The sequence below is a fragment of the Takifugu flavidus genome, chromosome 13 (assembly GCF_003711565.1).
Source record: "Takifugu flavidus isolate HTHZ2018 chromosome 13, ASM371156v2, whole genome shotgun sequence".
Lineage (NCBI taxonomy): Eukaryota > Metazoa > Chordata > Actinopteri > Tetraodontiformes > Tetraodontidae > Takifugu > Takifugu flavidus.
The window spans coordinates 7,052,669-7,075,273 of NC_079532.1; the positions used below are offsets into that span (position 1 = coordinate 7,052,669).

General features: G+C 47.8%; 2 protein-coding genes across 15 annotated transcripts in view; both read right to left on the reverse strand.

Moving 5' to 3' along the window:
- The window catches only part of LOC130535812 (neuronal cell adhesion molecule-like), a 46,764-nt gene extending 40,226 nt beyond the window's left edge, over nt 1-6,538 (reverse strand). For all 13 annotated transcript variants that reach the window (XM_057051115.1, XM_057051114.1, XM_057051118.1 and 10 more), the window contains exon 1: nt 6,275-6,538. The gene's annotated coding sequence lies outside the window, so the exon portion shown is untranslated. The remainder of the gene's footprint in view (nt 1-6,274) is intronic.
- A 2,000-nt stretch (nt 6,539-8,538) lies between these two features.
- Nucleotides 8,539-21,527, reverse strand: LOC130535814 (calcium-independent phospholipase A2-gamma-like). 2 transcript variants are annotated; one of them, XM_057051121.1, is made up of 11 exons: nt 21,365-21,527; nt 21,029-21,107; nt 19,831-20,950; nt 18,597-18,746; nt 17,991-18,142; nt 17,764-17,858; nt 17,009-17,180; nt 16,772-16,829; nt 16,399-16,593; nt 11,098-11,293; nt 8,539-9,908 (listed from the first exon to the last, which is right to left on the reverse strand). In XM_057051121.1, exons 2-11 carry the CDS (start codon nt 21,040-21,042, stop codon nt 9,631-9,633), a joined length of 2,430 nt encoding a protein of 809 aa, XP_056907101.1. In that variant the 5' UTR covers nt 21,043-21,107; nt 21,365-21,527; the 3' UTR covers nt 8,539-9,630. The 2 variants fall into 2 exon arrangements, with proteins under 2 accessions (XP_056907101.1, XP_056907102.1); XM_057051122.1 differs by lacking the exon at nt 21,029-21,107 and having other exon boundaries at nt 21,365-21,518.
- Between the last annotated feature and the right edge of the window lie 1,078 nt (nt 21,528-22,605).

Genomic DNA, 22,605 nt, shown 5'->3' on the forward strand with positions numbered 1-22,605 from the left:
CTAGATTAAACAGTGTGATGGATCAATTCTCTGCTGATACCAGGGCTCCTAGAAAGGAGATCCAAACAGAAAATGCCATAGATTCGCACAGAATTTAGCACAAAATAATGGAACGTATAAAGATGACTGTCAAAATGAGAGGAAAAAGAGGCAGAGAGAGGCAGAGATCAGTGCATAATCTGCTCTCAGGGAAATGACTACTTCTTTATTTAAATCACATGCCTACGAGCTGAGATTATAAAACAGGTTTTAATAATTCCATAAGAGCCGTGCGTGCCCTGATCTGAACGAACGGCTTTGAAAGAGCAACCACCATTTAAATTATTATCATCCAATCAAGGAGAGCAGAGTTTTTAGCACCGGCGGTGAGTTCAGGCATCACAAAGGCACCTTAAATGTGCACCAAAGTGTCTGAAACCATGGCGACAGAATAATGTACAAGTTCCTCTTTTATCTCCACCAATCGCAATCCGTCAAAGCCTTAAAGTACATCTGAAGACAGACCCTTGACTTTCAGCCGAGCCTTCTAAAGACCCCCAAATGTCAACCACAATCAAGATATTTAACTTCAAACCAGGAGCTTTGTGAATTCCTCTTCGGTGACAAGTCCCAAGTGACCGGCCAGAGAGAAGCGTTCCTATTTTTCTGCGGCAGGATGCGTGGAGGCGTGTCGGGCAGTAACCTCTCTGAGTAATGTCTACCACGGCTGCGTCCGCACAGAGACGTGGTCATTGAGAGGCCCGAGAGGCCCCGAAAACCAGTCAACCCTGAAGACCGGAGCGCTGGGACTGCTTCAGACCAGTCTTTTCATGCTCTGCCAGAACGCCATCCCAAACCCAGACAAGAAACCCCATTCACCACGCCACGCAGAATAGGAGGATTGTTTGAAAATAAAATCAGATTATTAAAGAGTTATAGTTCCATTGCTGTTTGAGGGGCTCCTAACACCACAGGGCTTAAAGCATCGCATGCTGGGAAGGACATATTGACATTTCCAGACAGCCGGTCCAGCACCGACCCCCTACGGCTCTCAGCCACACCAGACATGTGATTGGTTCATCAAGCCGGCCATCCTCCGAGGAGAGCCCGATAGATGAAGTCGCCATCGCTCCATCTTCACAGCCAGGCGCCGGATCGCCCGCAGGAAGGAATTATCTCAGACACGGTCGCATTCCTCCTTCTCCAAGAGACGGCGAGCACCTGACAGCAGAGCGGGACTGACCGCGAGGAGGTTACGCTGACGTCTGTTCCATTTCTCCAGTTTGATCCTGAACTGCAGCGGCATGAGTCGGCTCCACTGGGAGCATCTTTGATTTCTGCTGTCGACTCGGTGTTACCGTGGTCACAGAAAAGAAACCGAGTTGTTGTTTGTGCTGCTGTTTCCCCGAGTTCTATTGTCCATACAGGGTTTTTTGTTGTTTTCTTTTCCATTGGTGCAGCTGGAAGCTAAGAGCAACACAAATAAGGTTTAACGTAGCATTGAAGCAAAATATAACCAAGAGAAACTGATAATTTTCATGTTTTAGACTTTCAAAATCAATAAAACCCTCCCCTATTCTCCTTTCTAGAATATATATTGAATTTTGATGCTTTTATTTGTCATCATAGTTGTGTTTTTCTTTAATGGAGGACAATCACAATCCTCTTCAAAGGCTGCCCCACTGACTTTCCTCGTTTCATTTGTTCCCCAAAAACACCAGAAAGGTAGCGTGTTTACGTCGTCTAAGCCCGCGATGTTTACGTCTTCAGTCACGGTATCACGCCGCTGCAGCTCGTATCAAACTGGTGACAGACGTGTTGTTTAGACCTGGTTGACACATGTGATCTCTGGACGGCTCAGCTGATTGAAGAGATTTGATTTGACAGAGACACCGATTTTTATGATTCTAATGGTTTTCTGACCTCAATCTTCCCTAATCATTCATCTGAGGCCTGGACAAAGATTATCTGGTATAGATTATGTTTTTCTGGCTACACGTGGCACCAGGATAATAAAATAAAGTAGCAGCTAGCGTTGCGGGTTGTTTTACGAGCGTGCACATTCTGCGGAATGGAGGAACCTGGGATCTACACTTGGATTTGTTTGCCCTCCTATTCCTTTGTCTCCTCCAGGAGCATTTCTTTTTTCCCAGGATTCCTGTGGCTGTGTTGGGGGGGGGGGGGGTTCGTGGGGGGGAAATAAAGAGGGAAAGAAAAGCCCATTGGTCTCAGAATCACCATCTAGAGCCAAGCTGTCATCCCACTTGGATTAAGAGTCCTTCAGTCATGGCTGCTGCGCTGCTAACACGGGGTTTTACCCTCGGCAGCGGTGTGGGGAGGGGGCAGAGGGTGGGGGCATTAGAGGACCTGGCCTAAATAAGAGGTCAGCCAGTATCCTGAACCAGAGAAAAGCCACTTTGTCTTTCCATGTCAACTTTATTCATGAGCCGACAGCTAAGTGTCTCCGTCTTTCCTGTCGACTCAGTCACCACTGCGTCACGCCACAAAGATCAATTCTGCAAGTTCCTAGGAGATAGCTCCATTGGAGGATGGCCAACTCCATAGGAAGGGCTTTCTCTTTCTCTTTTCCTTTCTAAACTATGGTGACATCCATCTGGGACAATTACAATCCAACTCCATCTGTTCAGGAGCACTGCAGCCGTCCTCGGTGGCCAGGGGCCATGTCACAGGTTTGCACTTGCACAGGCTGCTCTGGAAGAGTCTCACCCTCATCTTTGTCACTGTGGAACAAGCCTTGGAAGCTAGCTAACATAGTTCTGGTAAACGTGGTTGTGTTAGCATCACTGCGCTCAGTGATATCATTAATGTTAAGGCAGCACACCCACCAGTGAAGGGAGAGCCGTAGATGAGGTATTAAACAGCACAAGCTGGAGTGTGGGATGTTTGGCCGAGCTCTTTTTAAGCTTTATGCAAATAGGAGGGGGACAGAAGCATGAGAAGATGATCAAGAGGAGACTCTCTCTGGGTTGCCCGTCATTTTGGCGAGCCTATAAAACCGGGCTCCTGCTGTTTGCAGGCGAGGAGAGGGAAGCCCACTACCTCTCCACTGTTGGCCACCACCTCAACAGGCCTGGAGTTGTTGATAGCGTCTCCAGCCCTCTTCAAACGCAGGCTCCAACACCACACTCTCCTCAGCCACAACCGTGCAGCACCCCCCCCCCCCCCCAATACTGGAGGAAAAAAGAGAGCTCCCCGCCAGTACAGACAAGGAAAACAGACCCCCATTGTTCCCACTACCCGTTCTAAGCATTGACTGTGGTACATGATCCCCCCCACATAATACACACGGCCATAAGCTTCAAAACACGCCCCCCCCCCCCCCCCTCATTTACTGGGATGTAGCAAAGCAGATCATCTTCATTCTTATCTTGATCTGTTAAATTCCCAACACGGGGTTGATGGAGAATGAAGTGGTTGAACACTTTCTGTAGGGTTGGGGCCCACGGGGAGGGGACGTAACACAAACAACATCACATTTCATTAGCCAGACCTCTTCTTTCAACAGGGGGGAGTCTGGGGGTGGATGGATGTCACCTATTGGCAGCTGTTTTACACAGAAATGAAGACCTGTAAATGCTTTGTTCTCACATTGGGGTGTAATAATAATGGGCCCTAATGGTGTTGCCCAGGCAACCCTGAGTGATGAGGCTTAATGACAGTAAATATCTGATGCAATGACTCGTTCACGGTGAGCTGTCTGCTTCAACACCATCTGTCTGCACCTTTCAGAACAGAACGATCCAGAACAGGACCCAGAACACGTCACCTGTGGTTTAAAGTTCAACATCAGACTGATGCTTTATCCAAGACATGGTGTCTTTTCTTCCCAGGTCACTACAAATCTGGACACAACCATGTTTTAAGGACTTCTGCGAGCAACCGTGAGATAAAATCAAGCGTCGCCACCCAGCCCTGATGACGACCACGGCTCGAGAATGTGAGCTGTGTGGGGACGGTTTACTGGAACGTGTCTGCCCCCATTATAACCGCTGCCTAACTGAGTGTGAAGCTCTAATTGTGGCAACCAGCTTCCAAACACAAGGAAAGGATGGAGGAGAGAGGGTGAGTGTGTGTGTGATAAGCATGAAGGGCTGTTGTGTGTCTGTGTAGAGGTGGTTGCTCATCAGTCCCAACTGGAGGACATGCAGGTGATAAAGACGCGCACACAGGTGATGCAGGTGTTTCATGCCTGTCTGTGGCTGCAGTGAGACCAGGGAGGCACCATAGGATTAGCCTGAGCATGGCGCTCGCTTTCACTAAGGCCGCTGGTATGGGGACAAGAACACGTCTCTCTGGCCCATTCAGCCAATCACCTGGCCATCCCGGCTCCACTCGGCCGGCCGCCATGAAAAATAAATGACGGCAGCACTTTATCAAACCGGTAATTACGCCGAGCATCAGCCTCAGCTTTGCACAACTGCCCGTGTCAGTGAAGCTGCGATTGTGCTTCCTGTTGACTGCTGATGTCTGATAAATTTGCGCGGCATCATTGAAATCGCCGCAGCTCTAATCAACGTGAGTTGTTGAAGTGCTTTGCCTTTTTTTCCAGGCAGCGACAGATAGTTCACAACACATTTGAGCAGCTGGGAGCGAAAATGCCACTAAAAAAATGCTTGAAACAAAATGTCTGGGACCCCCTTTAGATAATCTGTAAAATATGCTGGTCTGTATATTTGAGTGCTTGGATTCTGTATCCTGTATCAATCGATCTACAGCCGACCGGCCGGGGGTTCGGACAGACCCCAGCCTCTCCCAAGACATGACATTATTTTGCTCTCCTAAAAAAACATGAAAGGCCTTCATCGAAACGAGCCACAGCCTGAATGCCCGTCAGGTTCCCCTCAGAGCTTATGTCATCCACTTCGTCCCCGGAGCGCATAACTCATCTCTGTGAGGCACTTTGTCCCATCCTACGGTTTGGAGTTCACAATGCCGCAGACGGCTGCTTACAGAAGGAGCGTTGACGGCGTCTGCGTGTTTCTCTGGCCCACAGAGTGACATCAGTGGCATTTTCCCTCCAACACCCAGGCTTTTCCCATAGCCCCCTCAGCACGGCAGAGGCACCCGCCGCTGGTTTTGTGTCAGTGACTGACTGTTGCTCTCACAATAACTCTGGCCAACGTGTGTCGCCGTAATCCCTTGAATATGCAAATCTCTCCCCGCCTGGTACCATTTGAGCTGAGGGTGAAAGTAAAGACGGCGGAACAATGTAGGTCAACATCCTGTCTCGGTTCCTCCGTACTGGCCGAACGTGTCTGAGACGTCTGCTGCAGCAAAGCTCCGCCAACAACGGATGCAGGTAGAGCTAAAGATGAGGTGGAAACCGGCCGCGATGCGTTCGAGCGCCGTCGTTCTTAACGCACACGTTGCAATCTGTTTGTGAATGAGCAGAAACTATGGGCATGAGGGGGTGGGGAGGGGGCGGGGTGCCAGTTATCTACTTTAACAGATTAACAATAGTCTGCCGGGGGGGAATAAACATTACTGGAAAGTGTGTCAGCTCTTTCAGAGCGAAGTAAGAACAAGAGGTTTAGACAATGGGGGGGTGGTGGGGGTGTCATTAGTATTGCATACATTTGGCAAACTGAGCAGCGAGAGAAAGTGTGCATGTACTCATGCATATGAGTGAGAGTGTCTGGAGATGAGCAGCTGAAGGGGAGGGGGTGTTGTTGTTGCACGATGCCCCCCCCCCCCCCGCCCACTTTCACTGAATCTAGAGGGAGAAAAGAGGGGGATAAGTAGAGGATTTGGGGGGTGTACAGTGGCAAACAGTTCTGGTTTGGAGAAAAATGCTAAAATAAGTAAGTGGTATGTATGTGTGTGTGTGTGTGTGTGTGTGTGTGTGTGCGTGCGTGGGGGGGGGGGGGGGCACAACAGGGCAGCAGAGTTTTCACATGAACATGGGATGGAAGCCATGGATGCGCCGTTTGTGAGGAAGGACAACATGGACAGAACAGCTGACAGCAGATCAGTCACTCGATCGATCTCAGCTCGATCTCAGCTCGAGCTCAGCTCGCCGCGTGGCGGTCCGGGCGTCAAAGGTTCGGACTCGAAGCCAAGTGCAGCGATTCGCGTTCGCGGACTGTAAAAACGTGAGCAATGACACCTTTTCTCTCCAAAGGCTACAGGCGCACGCGTTAACGTGCTCGGAGCTTTGGGGAGAAACGCAGCTGATGATAGTCTCCCTTTCACTAACACCCAGCTGAACGCGCCACACAAACTCCCGCCGGGGAGCCGGGAGCCCCTTTTTGTGAATGGTGAAATCTCTGCTCACCTGTCCTCCCTCGGCGGCGCGAGGACGCTGTTGTGGCTCCTTCAGTCCCCGACGACGCGGTGACGACGCGCGCTGTTTTTACGCAGAGTCCAGTGGAGCAGCTCTGCCTCCTGCACTTGTTTCCTCTGCCTCACTCACTGGTCGTCTCCTCTCCTCCTCCTCCTCTCCCACCAGTTCACCGACAATGATACACACACACGCAGGCGGGGGCGCGCAGCGTCATTCCATTGCGCGCACTGCAGCGCCACGACCGATCTATGGTGGCCCCGAGGCACTGGAACGAATTATTCTCCAAATGCGCACGCACATTTCAGCCCCTCTGGAGCGCAGCTGGACAATAGCTGGATGTGTTTGAGGATCAAAAGTTGTCTTTTAATGCCATCTCTGCCGGGCCTTTAGCAGCAGGGGGGGATTTTTTTTTTTAATTTATTACCGTCACGGAAATGCAATGCATAAAAATGTTTCAACTTTTTAATGCTCAGTAATCCCGCGCGTTGTCATTAGTCAGAGAAAGCAAAGGTGATTCCAAATTAAAGTTCATTCCAGCTGTTGTGGACATTAAGTGCTCATGCTGCATCGAGGCTGCACGAACAACCGAGGCAGACCACGTGACTTTCAAGTATAGTTCGACCCATGGAGTCCTCTCTGTGCACACATTACGCACATGACTTATCTCAGGCTTAGCATTGGTCTGCAGCCATTAGAGAGAGCGGGGAAGCGCTGGAGTCATTACTGAATCGGCCTGGTTTGGCAGCAAGATAAGACGTCTAGTTTGAAGTTCCGTGCGGCTGGTTGACCGAGATTAGCTGAAATTAGTTTGTGGCACAGATTGGGAGATGAAAATTGGTTTACAGATTTCTAACGGTCTAGGAAACAAGCCACGAGCGCTTAGAGAGAAAATAAAAAAAGGACCCAGTTGGTGAGTTGGCTCCCCACTTTACCTGATGTTTATGTGCCGTGAGGTGCTCCCTGAGATGTTTTCATGGCTGAAATCAGACACGGGATGGTGAAATCAAGGTCATTTCTTCCAGTGTGAAAGCACCAGTTTCCCTCATCAACTGAGGGAGGAAAGGGAGGGGGGGGGGGGGGGGGGCAGCTCTCCCCCACATCTGCAGACTGTGCCACACTGGGAAGTGCTGCGATTGTCTTCGCCCCCCAGAATGCCCGCAGACATGTCTGCGTATCTCTCGGATCTCATTAAAAATACTCTTTTAATTTCCCCGGTGCTCACGAGCCATAATGTGCTCCGAGGGATTTTTGCAGAAGTTCAAGGATACGGACCCAACATCTCCCTCGCCACGTTGCAGACGGAGCGTCCTAGAGCAGCTCGTTTGAGAACAACATGCAGATATCCTTTCCCACCGCTGCTCCTGCACCACCTCCTGGGCCCCTGCTCGCCGAGATCCACATCGGCTCGGCTGTTCTTCGCCCATTTGCTGTTGTTTTCTTCCATTTTCTTTGAGCAGACTCTGTGACACAGGCGGAACCAGCAAGCCCACCATGAAATGAGCCTGAGGTGATGATTAACTAACGTGGATACGACACAGACACCGTCGGTACCTGAATAAAACACAGCAGCCTTGGAACAATTTCACACATTTCACACAGCTTGAGCCAGGCTGCAGGGCCGGCTGATCCAATAACAGTAAAGGGGATTTTCTGGTCCCCGTCTCTGTAATTAAGTGATAGACGGGACTCGTCAGGACCTCCTTGAAGGTCCAGGATGTTTGGTTAAAGACTGATGCTCTCACGCCCTTCAGGGAGCGATTCACCCCCCCGGAGAGAGGTCAACATGCCAGGTCTATAATTGTTCTACATGTTGTGATGAGGATCTCTATAAATATGATTTTCTATGATCACATCTTGAGATCACGCCTCCCCACCGTCTGCAGCCCGTCTGTGTGTTCATGGGTGTAAACACTTGGTGCATAATCCACATCGGTGTTTGTTGTGTTGTTGCTGCAGGGAGTTGTGATCCATCACCGGATGGGGTTCTTACCCAGGTGCTCGAGCCGCCTCATCGAGCCACATATTTTCACCCCCACCCCTCCCCCTTCTTCCTTCTGAGATGAGGAGGAGGCTTCAAACTGCCTCCATCTCAAAATAAATATCATGTGCCCTCACTCTGAAGGAGTCAGACAGGAAAATGTCCACAGGCGGATGCACCAGCACCAGCTAACCCACCCGGGAAAACTCTGTCTCCAGATGTGAGTCTAAGCCGCAAAAATTACGGGATCTCAATAAAGAGGCGCGACGCGTCAGTGTTTAGTGATCGGTTTTAATTCTGCCCGTATTTATCTGCAGTACAACGTGGTTTTCAGGTTTACAGTACTCAGTTGACAAGGACGTACAGAGAAAGTGGTGCTCAGTGCATTTTTCCAACAGTTCCCCTCTTTATGTACATCAAACGCTCAACAAACTTATAGCTGCTGTATTTATTTCTTTTATAAGTGCGATAGTGCAGCAGCTCGGAGAACTGAAAGACAACAATTCATGGTACAACGGCTGAGCAGAGCCATTCAGAGGAGGCATCGGAGAGAAAGAGGGCGCACAGACGGAGCAGAAAATATGTTCAGCCTGGAGGGAAGCCGAGAAACCAAACCAGCGAGCACGCCACGATAAAGGCGCCTGAAATAAGTGAACTTAAAATACTCTGAGGAGAAAAGAATAACTTCAATGCTTCGCTTCTAACGCGTTGTATAAAGTAGCACATTACGCTGCTGCATAAATAAAATGTTTGGATGAGCGAGTGGCCCTGCGGTACTACGCCTTCGCCGGTAAACGCGATTATGAAGGCGAGTTGTTCCGAAAGTGCAAATGGGCCGTCATCATCGTGGTCTGCGTTCAAGTTTACCTTGTTTGGACCGTTCAATCAAAGGACACAGTGCTGCAGGCTGGAAGATGCAATTCACTAAATCTGAACTTCACCAACGTGCACAAATACATCTAATGAGGAGATCGCGGTTGGGGTAAGAGATTCTTAAAATAAATCCAAAATGCATAAAAAAGGACAAAACATGAAAGTATTTTTTTCAAATAGCTGCATAGTAATTTTTGAAATTTGCTTTTTGAAGCCAATTGCGTAATTTATTCACAGCTATCAGCTGGGTGATGCTAGCTATGCTATGCTAAGCTAAACTGTATTGTACTTAATATACATTTTAAAATGCCTACATACACATATGTAGTATCTGTAAAAGGTTACACACATTTGTTACCAAAAAGACTGACGTGTGAGAAACAGCACAGTTGTCACTTATACATTTAAATTAGGTTCATTTGAGGTACTGGCAAAAAAGTCAACAATTATGTCACCTTTCGTTAACCTAACGTTTCGTCGGTGCTTGGGTTTGTGTCTAGAGCTTAGGTGAGTTCATCCTTACACCGCTATACATGTCAGCCTTGAGGCGGGCCCACTCCGCCAGCATCTGGACGGAGCTTTTCTCCCGGGTGAGGATGCGCGACACCTTCTTCAGCTTCTCCTCATTCCTGCCCAGGTAACGGAGGCCTTCGGTCTGCAACTGTGTCAGCCTCTCCTGCCGGCTGTCGTCCATGGCGATGTCTTCGCTCATGTAGGGGTTGAAGCGATAGTAGGTGTCCGGGGGGAGGAAGGCGTCCAGCATGGCGTGAACCTCTGCAAGAAACAAAGAAGGTGAAGGTGAAGCCATTTCCCAGGCGCTACAAATCCGACCGTAATCTCTCAGCCGACTTGCTAATGGCAGCAACGACGAGAATGACCCCCAACATCACAACATGTCTGTCAGCAGCGGCCATGGCAACACGCACTGTAAACAAACACGGCAGTGTGGAAATACCAGCCTGTCTGTGGGAGTTCAAGGCTAAAAAAGCACGCAAACACACGGGGGACACCCGACAAACACGCCCAAAGGGTCCAAAAAGATGAACTGTTACTAAACTGTGGGTTCATGGAATGCACATCACTTTTCATTTTCAATCAAAAAATACATTAAATACCCTCCGTACGGCTGCTCCAGTATTGTTGCGCTGGGTCTCCATTCATCTCCTGTTAACCACCGATTATTCCTAATCAGAGTTGTGGGAAATGCTGGAGGCCATATCGGCAGGGAGGGAGGCAGGGGCAGAGCCTGGAAAGGTCACCAGTCCATCACAGGACACAGACATCCTTCACCAGCGTTCTTAGTCACAGCCCAAGATTTACTTCTAACTTCAAACCAGCCGAGTAAAAATAAATTGTGGATTTTGCATTACAGGCTGTTTCTATCCACAGCTGGGGGAGTATAAGCCAGTTCCAGCGGGAGCTCGCGGGCTGTTTACGTGCAGAGCTTGGTTAGTCTTATCTGTCCACAACAACAAACTGAAGCTTCGCTGATACTCAGAAGACAAAGTCGGATGCCTGAGAACAGTGGGACCGTCTTTGAATAGGAAAATCGGAGATAAACACACACGCTAATCTCCAGTTTCTGAATAACGAAGCCCGCCGGAAAATTCAATCGCAAACAGTGAAGAAGTGCGGCGAGGCATGTGGGTCACACACACAGCAGCATCGGGGAGGGGACAGAGCCGCATTTAGGCTCAGCAGAGGTGCCCGTGTCCAGAGGTGATAAGGAGCAGGGAGCAGCTGCCACTACAGAGGCCCACAGTGGGACGGATCCAGAACAAAGTCGAGCCGCGGTGCAGCATTTTCCACGCTGGCGACATCAAAACCCAGTTCCTGCTCGCAGGAGGGACAAAACGGAGCTTCAAAATGACTCCAGCCTTTGTGCATTCTGTTTATCCTCGGTAGCGTCTGAGAAAACAAGAGAAGAAGCCACGATCCGCACCGGAACCGGCGCGTCTCTCACCCTCCGTGTCTGTGGCGCTGCTGATCACATGGGTCAGTTTGGTCTTCAGGCTGGTGGAGGCGGTGCTGTTCTTGCCGAGGTTTTCCACGCGGCCCGTCCCCACGGAGACCACGCACTCCAGCGGCGTGTTGGGCCACAAACACTTGGACTCGTGGACCGCCAGCGCCGTGGGGTTGTTAATCAGGAGGCCTCCGTCCTGTACGCCAAACAAAAGAAGCGGCGCGTTAAAGGGGGTCTTTTATTGCAAAACCTGGAAAAATCCTATTAATTGCTGCTCGAAGCCTCACAAACATTCCTGGATTTCAACCGTCAACGGGAGAGGAAATTCTAAAGATCACCTGATGGAACAAAGAGAAGGAATCCACGCAGAGGCGCTCACGAGCGGCGGAGTTTCATCCGCTGTGGCTTTGATAGCTAACATCATCCTGGGGAGGGCGTGTGCCTCAGCTCTACAGTCTACCCAGGGTGGTGGTGGGGGGGGGGTGGGGAGGCTGCGGGTAATGTTGAATAGGCATGAGGCTGAGGGGCCGCGGGGCTGGCAGCAGGATCAAACACACAGGGGCCAGTCCTCATTAAAGAGGCCAGGCTGGGGGGGGGGGGGGCTGGGGGACCCCAAGTGTCTATTTTCTGTGGCTGTGTGTACATGGGTGTTTGATCGAAAAACTGGTGTCTGCTTAGAGTCAATGCATATAATAATGACAGCATATGTCAGGTGGAATTACACGCCCCGGGGAGGGAACGAGCCCGCCCTTTCCAGGGCGACGGGGGCCGCTCCCACGATTGACATCGTCATCAAAAGGCAAATAAAGGCAAATAGACGAAGAGAATCCTTTTTAAGAAGCCCGACCTAAGAGAAGAGTCGTCTCAGTGGTCACACAAAGAGGGTTTCACTCCCAGGAACCCATTAGAAGAACTGCTGAAGCAGCTGTTTGGTCAAAGTGACACATTACACAGCAGCAGCGGGACCGGAACCCAAGCAACGCCAGAGCCGCTCCAGGAGAGCACTGAGAGAGCGGGCAATTACCGCGGCGGCCTCGGCCCGGTCGCGGGTCCTGTGTCCTCGTAGCTGGAGGCGAGTGTGACGGGGAGAGCCGTCAGAGCCAGCAGCACACAGGAGTTTGGCTGCTGTAACTCCTGGGCTGTTTCGCAGTCGCTCGCCACAAACCGCTTTGTCTGCGTGAAAGCCCGGAAGGTCCGCTTTCATCCCTTCCATAACGGCGCCAGCTTCTCTGCTCTCGTTTGGTTCTGAAGCAAACAGCAAATGAGGTTTATATGCAAAACAGACTCAGAACTCTGATGCTGCCTGGTCTTCAATCTCGCTGTGCTCGTGTCCTCGGGAAAAGGGGGGCACATCTGTAAAAATGGGGACTTCCTGGAAGCCTGGAAGCCTTTCTCCGACAGCCTCTCGGTTCCGGTGGAAGGTGTCTTGCTGATACTCCAGAGGACCGTCGCTCTGCCACCCTTGTCTCTGCCCTTCAGGGTCTCATGGCTGGCTCCTTCATCCCCCCAGTAAGGCATTCTCTCCTCTAATTAGAGCTCCTAAACCTATAGGAGTGTGTTTCACTTCATCAAATAGCCAATTAAACCGAAATTTGCCTTTAAAATGAAACGCTCTGCACAAGCACACGGCGCAGTGAAACACCGAGGCCAGCAGCCGTAATAAATAAACACGGTTAGGACAAGCCTGATTCATCGCTCCCCTGCATTCCTAAATTCCCCCGCTGTCATTAACTTTTAGGAGCTTATCTTCATTGCGCTGGTTAAGGCGGCCTCAGTCGGGGGAGCTGAGGTGAATAGTAAAGCGGCGCTATGATCAGATCAGTAAAAGTCATTTCATGCCCCAGTGTGTCAGCTCCCATTAGCAGGGACAGCAAACTTTGTGCCGCTCCTCTGCTGCGTCCAACCAGCCTTTGGCTTGTTTAACGCCAGGACGTTTGAGCCGAAGCAGGAGCGAAGGGACCGCCGTCAGAGTCCCGATGGGCTGCCGCAGACATCACAATTGCTTCTCCTGCCTCTCTGACAGCGCTGGAATGAAGGGTGCTGGTGCTGAACGCGGCCTCCACCGAGGCCCTCCAGTGATTAATTAGGGGAGCGTTACATAAGCCGCGGACCTCTGATTACCCCGTCACAATAAGCAGACTGTTTCCCCGATGACGATCATTCGATTGATTAGATTAGATATTTTTCCAGAGGAACCATCTCAGCGCAACCTTTTCACACAGGAAGTTTAATGTTGTCTCCCTTTGTGCCGTTTAAAAAATAAACCTGTTCATTGTGTAAAACTAATTGCCAAAATGCCATCCAATCCACACAAAGGCCACGGCTGTCAGGCCGTGAGGATGAGAAGGCCAACAGTGTCAGGGTGGTTAATGGCAGCCTAATGTGGCAGCCAGGTCGAGTCAGAGGTCTTCATGCCGTATTACGCAATTACGCTGAACGCTTCTTTTCTTTAGCTTTACCCCCCCTTTACCATCCCAAAGGGTCAGGCTGAGGCTCAAGTCATCGTACTGTTCTGTCAATAGGGGATAGACCCATCTGTGTGCGTGTCACATTTGCCCCCAGGCAGGCAGGGAAATTGAGATCTACAGAGCGCAGCTACCTTTTCCCACACATTCCGTGGATGCGTGACCGGGCCACACGCGTGCTACCATTATTGGGACAGTGAATCATCCCTGCTGACCACGGCCCTTCAAATTAAACTGAGAATTTCATTCTCAGTAGAACTCCTCAGGGATCTACGTGCATTTTTGGTGAGTCGGGAGCCTGGCAATTTGAAGCTAATCTCAACAGCGACGCAGACGAGATTTGAATGAACACAGACATACGTGGTGTGTGTGTGTGTGTGTGTGTGTATAACTTGCAAAGTGATGAAGATGTGACTGGAGATGCAGGGACGAGCTTGATTCTTGCAGTATGTCGCAGCCAAATACAGACATAATCAGCGGCTCGAGCTAATCCCCAAACAATTCCGCCGCTGCAATCAAGCAACAGCACGCGCATGTACGGAAGGAAAGGAAATAGCAGTTCGTGAAGGAAACAGAGGCAGAGCAAGTAAGGAGAGATGCCATCTGTGTCTGGGAGGAGGAAGCTGTCTGCGGCCGGGCGGACGTGTCCGAGCTGCATCCTCCAACAGCCTCCAGGTCAGACTCTGAGGGCCTCACACAAGAGGAGAGGGCAGGGATGAGAAAGCAGCTGAGGGCTGAGATTTACACTCTCTGTTGTCTGCATGGCTTCACCACTTCACCACCGCCTGTTTGGAGAGCTGCGATGCTAAAAAAGAGGAGGAAAATAACAACCGCTCTTCCCCGAGTCTCATTCCGCTCTTTTTACACGATCAAACAGCCTAAGCTCTTTGGCTTAATCTGTTACATTTAGCATCACCCGGCCCACGGACTCGTTTCCGATCCGCTCCTGCTGGTATCGATTAGTTAAAGATGAGCGGGAGCTCAGCTGTGACTTTGTGAAGTCTCTCTCTTGAGTGTTGTCCTCTGCTGAACTGCACCACTCGTCACAGGCCTCCCATCCAATGCTGGCAGAGGTGGGCGCAAAAAAAAAAAAAAAAATGTTCCCATTCCTCCCCATCACCTCGGGAGATGCCATAGCAACTAGGCGGAAAAAAGAAAAATGGGTCCCTCCTCGTTATTCCATGCATGCCCTCACAACCATGGCAAAACATTTTAAGTCTCCAACTTTACTTCTTTAGCACGGAGATAACTTTAATGTGGAACCGCCCTCCCTCAGTCTCAGCCATTTTTCCACTCCCCCCCCACAGAAAGCATCCTCACCATCGCCATGGTAGCGAGTGTGAGGCACTGATAAAACTGTGGGTCCTCTCTTCAAAAGGTCTTCCTCCGAGTCAAAGTTTCCTCGTTTTGCCCTCATTTTGGCAGTTTTTGCATTTCCAGCCGGCGCGCTCACGGAAACTTCCACCGACAAACGCATCTTTATTCCCAATTCGTTTTGTAACACCTGGCACTCGTTCAACACGCGGCGCAGCAACGCTCCTGCTTTCAGCGGACAAAAGCGCGATTGTTTGGGCCTTGAATTAAGTGGAGAAAAAGGGGGCGTTTGTGGAAAAGAGCGAGATGACTCGTTCTCTGGGGAATCTCAAACTCACACGGGCAATTTGAAGATGAAGGGAGAGGAAAAAAAAGGTTGTTTTAAACGCAACAATAATGCTTACATTACGGCGCTGTAACAACAACACGTGGAATCGCTCCGAGCAGTCACAGCCTGCATCAGGAAAGTTCAAACTGTGTTATTTTCCACTCAGATGAGTGTAGCATTAATACATTAAACTATTGACGGTGACTCATATGAGACTTCCTGCTCACAGCCAAACGAGAGCTGGGACAAGAATTGCAATAATTAGATTGTCTGTCTTTTCATTCTAACAAGGGAAACGTAGCAGGCGAACAGCTGCACGAGAGCTGCCTCGGAATAATTTATGCACCTCCGAAGCGGCAGAGACCTACGAGACGGCAAGCTGGGAAAATCTCCTGGTGCAGGTGGGGTTTCATCAGCCAGTCTCTTTCATTCTGTCCCCGTGAACTTCCCAGTTCAGCTACACTAACATTGCTTCCAATTAAGAGTGCCAGAGCTTCCCAACATGGGATATTGTCTTTGTTGCACATGTGTGTACTGTGTATGTTGGCTCTGTCTGTCACATCTGCACTTTCACTCAATTGGAAGCAACTGCAGGCTAATTGCTGCTAATGGTGTCCCACCATGTTTCTCTTACAGTAACAGGAAGAAAAACAAGCTGGCTCTGTTTACATCATCGCAGCCTTTTGTTGACTAAGCCCATTAAGCCCATAAGGTAAAAGCAACAAATGTAGATGTTTGCATTGATCAGCAGGGCAACTGAATGGGCCGTCAGTTTCTTATGCATCTTACTGATAGCTAATGTATAGCCTTTAGAGAAGATGGATTTATGTGTCTCGCTGCAGCTCTTTCCCCTCAATTTCCTGTCAAAATGTAACTGACTGGGATAAAAAGAAAAAAATCACTGGAGGGAACTGCAACTCCACACTCTCACTTGCTGTGTGGAGGATTTTTCTCATTAGGATTCTCAAAATCCGTCAAAGTCTCTGCTGTCAACACCGATTGCACAGTATGTATAAACCCAGAACGCCAACAGGAAGCCATTCGTCACTGTGGCAGAAGAGAACTGCAATTTGTGAGACACTCATACTTGTACATGCACTATATGAGGTGTATTTAGACAGTTAAAATAGGGTTTTACATGAATCTTGGTGCAGATTAATCACCATTTGATGGCAGGTGGTAGACGCTTCTTACCTGGTGGAGATCATTTCCCAGAGTGAACTCCTGGAAATAGCCAGGGGCTGCTGAAGTGGCCCGAATTGCCTCCCAAAGCTGGTGCTGGCAGCCCCCCAGGTAGTGAGAGCGTAGGCCGGGGAGCAGGTTGTAGTTCCTGAACACAAAAGCCTTCAGCGGGGTGCCCCTGTTCACGATGGTGCTCACTGCTGCCACCTACAGGTAAAAACATTGGCATGAAATCTGTCCAACCACTTGAACGTCACCTATGACCCAGCATATTTCTACAGCTTCTTCTAAGGAGACATTCAAGGTTTCTCTGCAGAAACCCCAGTGAATAAAAGATAAAGGTTCACTGGAACAGAACACAAAAGAACAAATCTTTTCATCTCACCTTGGGGCATTCAGGATCTCTTGAAGTCTCGACCAGTATGTGAGAGCCCATTTTCTCTCTGTGCAAGAGAAGATAATGCTATTTCCTGGCATTAGCAGTCTGAGCAAAATTGTAGCCATATCTGCTCACAGAACCGCAAATAATTCTTGCATTCATCTACTTGTTAGATGAATATTTCATCTAACATCTTATGCGGTAGTGGTATATATATATACCCTTATTGATAAATCAACTGACTTGAGGATGTTCTCCCAGGCCTCGGTATCATAAAAAGCATGGTTCCATCCCATCTTCACGGTCCCAACGATGACATTCTGCTTGAAGACATCGGAACCTAACTTTCGGTAGAGATCTTCGCACTCCTTCACCGGCATTTTAAACACACCCAGCATAAATCCGAGAATAGCACCTAAGGGAAGGAAAACAGATAAAACATTCAAAGGTTCAGAGGTGAGAGGAGTAAATAGCTAAAGTATCATTTGTTATCCTGCTAATCCATTGATTCATTTGAAGTGTTGTGCGTTAAAACTGCAATTAAATAATTCAAAATGTGTTAAGAGGTGTTTTTAAAAGGCTGAACTTGGATCAACTGGAACATTTGTGTTTTCAAACCAGCCAGATGTGACTCAGAGGGAATTCAGATCAGAGTCGGACTGCATGACACCAGGAGTACATTTTTTTGGAGTACAATTTAAATACAACCATCTGGAGATTGGTGGAAAGAACCAAAGAAAAAAAAACTGAAGGGGAAAAAAAGGCTTCTGGCAATTATGAAAGGCCAGTGTGATCTGCAAAATAAGAAGTGTGGTGCAATCTGCTGCAAAATGAAAACAAAACAAAACGGGCCATATGGAGAAGGCGGTTCAAGGGTGGCGCACAGCGCCCCCGTGTGGTGGCTTTGTGGTGAAGCACTGCTCATTTAAAACATTTAAACATCACGAAAGTCTACAAAGCAGCATAATCCACAGATGTACGACAGGAGCTCAACATACCTGTACTTACACCACAAATTAGATCAAACAGCTTATAGATGGGTTTGCCCGTCAGAACCTCCAGTTCCTCTAACGTCTGAAGTGCAAGAAGACCCCTGAAAGATGTGCACAGTGAGATTAAAATGAACCAAAGCCTGAACAAAAATATTAGGAACTAAAGCAACCTACAGTAATTAATTAAATGTAATGGACGTTCACTCCCACGAAAAGAAGAACTGAAATTTTACCTCAGTCCTCCTCCGTCTATGGACAAGATGCGTATGCCTCGCCCTTTAACGGGCGCATGATAGCCCAGCAGAACAAGGGCTTCTCTGACTGCTGCCCTCAGGTCTGGATCGCCGGCTTGGTCCAGGCGCAGCAGGCGAGGGATGGCCTTTTCCTGGAGACGCAAATGTTATCTCACAGTCAGACGTGGAGAGGAAAAACACGACCTGTTCCGCTTAAAAAGGCCAGATTAGAAACAGTTGGCACGGTTACTTGGATTATACAGTCAAGTCCAAAGTCCGCTTTACTAAGCAGTGTTTGAAATATATGAAGATTAAATATGTTCTGTACGTGTACTGCGCTGTAGCTTTGGCATGAATAATGCTGCAATATGCACCTGTGTGTTGACATTTTGCCTGATATGGGAAACCTACCAAACACAACAGAAGGCAGTTTTATTTATTATTTATATACAACAGCTGTCTTACCTTTCAGCATGCTATTACGCACGCATAAAAATCTGCTGCTGTAAACAGTCTTGCATCAACTAACAACCATACGAGTCGATGCATTTGATATGCTAATCAGCAGGAACCTTTACAGAATAATGCCTGTGCCTGTGGTGTCACCTTGACTGCAACACCACACGTTTCTGGAAACTGCAGCAGGTGATAGCTGAGATCTTCAACCCTGTTGATGTAGACTTTCACATCCGATGCCCTGTAGAGTCCCTGAACCAGAGCCCGGGTTCGATTGTCCACGCTCACTCTGGCGATGATCTAAAGGACATAAGGACATTTCACACATTTGTGGTTTAAGCAGCTCACCTTTGGAAGCAGCAACCGTAAAAATGACAACCTTTCCTCGCACTTTAGCTCCTCAGACAACTAAAATCCTTACAGATTTGCCATGCAAGAGAGAGAACGCGCATCTGCTTCCAATTACTCTGCTGGGATGTCAGAAAACGTGGCTAGAGTAAAATTGGTGCTTTATCCACCTTGTCATATTAGGGAGCCACTCATCCTGAGCAGATGCTTTTCCAGGCAGCATAAGTGAGTCCTCTACAATCAACAGCTCCTCAACAGGAGCAGCATCTACCAGAGCGGTGCAGGGGAATGTGAAAGCAATCAAACTCAGGTATTCTGGTATACTCTCTTTGCTTTTCTGTTAAGATGAATGAATCCATCTTACCAACGCATCAGCAGTGACGTTTACTGAGCGCGACACATTTTAAAATGAATGAGGGGAGAAGCCTAAATTAGAATTTAAGTGGAGGCAGCTGCCACTGAGCAATCATCACCTTTGAAAACTTGTCAACACGTAGGGATATGTGGTCATTTATTTAATGTCTGATTTGATTAAATGTCCAAATAAAACGGGAGAATAATTCATCATATAAAACCTGTTGATTATGTATCAGAAATGTCACTGACAGCTATTTCTAGACTACATATAATCTTGGCTTGACGTGGCCTCCTCAGTGCTGCATCCACACATTCCATGTCCCTTTAACTCCACAAAGGGGTTATTTATAGAATGGATTCACAGAATACAGGCAGCAAATGCAGTAAACACACAACCCAGTTGCAAAGCCTCTGGTAAACATACAGGCAGCAGGATGATTCATTACATAGTGCATATAGTTAGAGATTTAACTGTGGGTTATATTGCTATGTACACAATGTGTTTGAAGGGAAGAATGTTAGACAATAAGTTAAATATTGGGACATATACTTGACACAAATCTAAATTTAGACTTATAATTATTCACTCAATCGTGATTTACATTAGCCATTTCAGTCCTGTAAAATGACACAACTAGATGAAGAGAATTAGAATTAGGTAGCTTCTTTGTGGACCCACCTTCTCTTGTTGCAGCAGAAGCTTCTTGGCCTTCTCCTCTACCGTCTTCTGCTCCTTGCCAGCTGTGGCCTCTGTCTGTTTAAAAGTGGCATTCTCAGACTTCTTTTCATCAAGAGCAGCATTTTTGGACTCCTGGGTCCTGAACTTAGGGACCAGGGGAGCTATGTAACTTCCCACAAAGGCCTGTACATTGGGAGCTGAATATGACAGGTAATGTCCTAAACCTTTCTTGGTTGCAGTTGGGGTGACTGTAGCAGGAGAGTCTGGTTTATCAGCTATGAGTGTGAGGTTGCCACTCTTGGAGGGAGCAGAGCTGTCGGCTTTTTCCACTTTCTTGTCTGGAGTCTTTGTGGTGGCGGAAAAATACGAGTTGATGTGATTGGCAAGGTAGTTATAGGTTTCATCCAGGTTGACTGAAAAGGAACTCGGGTGGAAAAGAGCTGGGGTTTGTTTGGAAGTGGTGTTCTTACTCTCAGCGTCGCTCGGTGAAGCTTTAACTTCGTCTTGCTTCCCAGTAAAACTGGCTTTGACGGCGGGAACAACACGCCTCACCTTTATCTCCTTATGGTCACGCACAGTTAAACTTGTAACAGTACCAGCTGCTTGAGAAGGACTTTGAGGATGAGTGGAGGTGTTGGCACCTGGATTAACTCTAGTAGCAGAAGCTGGAACAGAAGGACTGACAAGAGATGAATCACATGTGGCTTCGCTGGGCATAGCAGAGGGAGAGCAGGGGGCAGCAGAATTGGAAGAGAGTGGAACTCCACCCTCCACCGCTTTCACTGGTGACTCCACAGCGGCCTCAGCATCTTTTTTAACCGCCTTTAAAGCATTAGGCTTGAGTCTGGAGATCTTGGAAAGGAGTTCTGTGTGTGTCCCACTCACAGCTTTGGAAACTGTATCCAGAGTGTTCCTGACCCGAGACATGTGTTGGCTGAGACTAGCAGGCCACCGTGATGCCGAAGTGCTTAAATAAAGGTTGCTGGTATGAAGACCAAGCTTCTGTCGATACTGAATAGCTTTACAGAGCCATAGTTTCCGCCCAGTGATCCTCAGGTGCTGGAGACGCCTCCAACAGAGACAGCCAGTCCTATAGCAGTAAGACTGCTGTACAAGAATCCTGCAGTGAGAAGTAGAAGTCATGAGAAATGGTACAGTTGACTTCTGAGCATGTGGTTGCTACAAACGTTCTGCTTACTTTGACACAAGCATCTTGACCCCATATATGAGAGACAAGTGAAAAAAGTATACGACCTATGCTTTTTCTCTCCATGAACCTAGTGATGGAAAACAGGACATGAATAAAATAAAATAATACAAACATGATGCAAATGGCACACGAATAAAATGATTTAAGGCATTGCACCTGACTATCATAGTTCGTTATTTCTTATTAGTAGAACATCTTTGCTGTCATGATCACAGGTTAGCTAACTCGTAACAAAAACAGTGGAGTATTTAAAACAATACCTAGCCTGAAGCTAGCTAACTAGCCGACGACGGTAAAAAGGAGACAATGCAAACAAAATCATACCATTCTTTTCAAGCCGTCATCTCATAAAACCTAAGCGTTTTATCCTATTCTAAGTCATTAAATACAAGAGGAAAGACACCAATCTATCAGCATAAACAGACGTGAAGACGTCGGTAAAAAGGAAAACACTAGTCACGTGATCGCAGAGTTCTCTGCAATTGGTTGTTTGTCTTTTGTCCCCTAAAATTAAGCCCGTTGATTGGCTGGTGAAATTCTCCCTGTCGTTGACCATAGCGTTGGAACTATTGAACAGCGTGCACCGGAGTGGACGGAGCTAGCAAATGACTGGATGCTCCAACATTCCAAGTATCAGACGGGAATCAAACGTCAATAAATCAAAGGCAATGATATTTAGGAAGATAACTGCTTTATAACGTTGGAACTATTAAATATCCAAACGTCGTTGATTTGTGAGCCAAAATAGTTACCCCAAATAATATAATAACACAGCAGAAAAGTAATTTAAAAACAAGTTTAACGTTGATATTAACAAGTCTGCTGACGAGATAACTACCCCGACCGACAGGGGGCAGGAACGCACGTGTTTACCAACAACAATATTGGAAGAAGACGTACCACAGTCATGGGGGTCTTTTTCTGGGATTGTTTCTGGGTCACTTCCAAATTTAAACTACTGTAATGTTGCAACGCTTTAGGTCAACTGAATACTTATAGGAAAGAAGCCGAAGACTCCGGTTAAGTAGCACTCCTTTCCCCAAAAAAACATGTGTTGGAGTGATGCAGTGAGGTAGAAGAGGCAAATATAACATTAAGCCCATATTAACACGGAATATAATTTAATATTCTTTATCCCGGTACAGAATACTGAGTTTATGAAGTGGGGACTTTGAGACAAATTAAGCTAATTTATCCCATGGATTACTGTATGCAATAGTAATGCATACTGTATACTATAGTAAAAGATGAGTTATTAGATGAAATTGGGTAATGCTGGTAAATGCTTTTACGAAAGTAGGCAAAAGCACGTCATTTTTCCACACATTGTGACCTTCAGTATAGTAGTGCAGAGAACAGTATATATAGGCATGAGAAATAGAAGGTTAGATTACCTTTGTAAGATGGAATCCAGAACACACCCAAATTTAATCATCTTTTATTTGGGCCATTATGTTTTCGGAAAATGCCATAAAAATCCATTCATAAAATTTTGTGTAGTTAATAGTCAAACAAATATAAGCTGTCATGTGAGGTAATAACGTTGCGTAAAATAATTGCAGTGA

Bases quoted from the DNA above. Each gene is read 5' to 3' on its own strand.
- LOC130535814 (XM_057051121.1), bottom strand. The intron at 17,859-17,990 runs GTAAAATTTCAG...CACATCTTTCAG, and splicing joins ATAGACGGAGGAGGACTGAG to GGGTCTTCTTGCACTTCAGA. The intron at 17,181-17,763 runs GTATGTTGAGCT...TCCTTCCCTTAG, and splicing joins AATTTGTGGTGTAAGTACAG to GTGCTATTCTCGGATTTATG.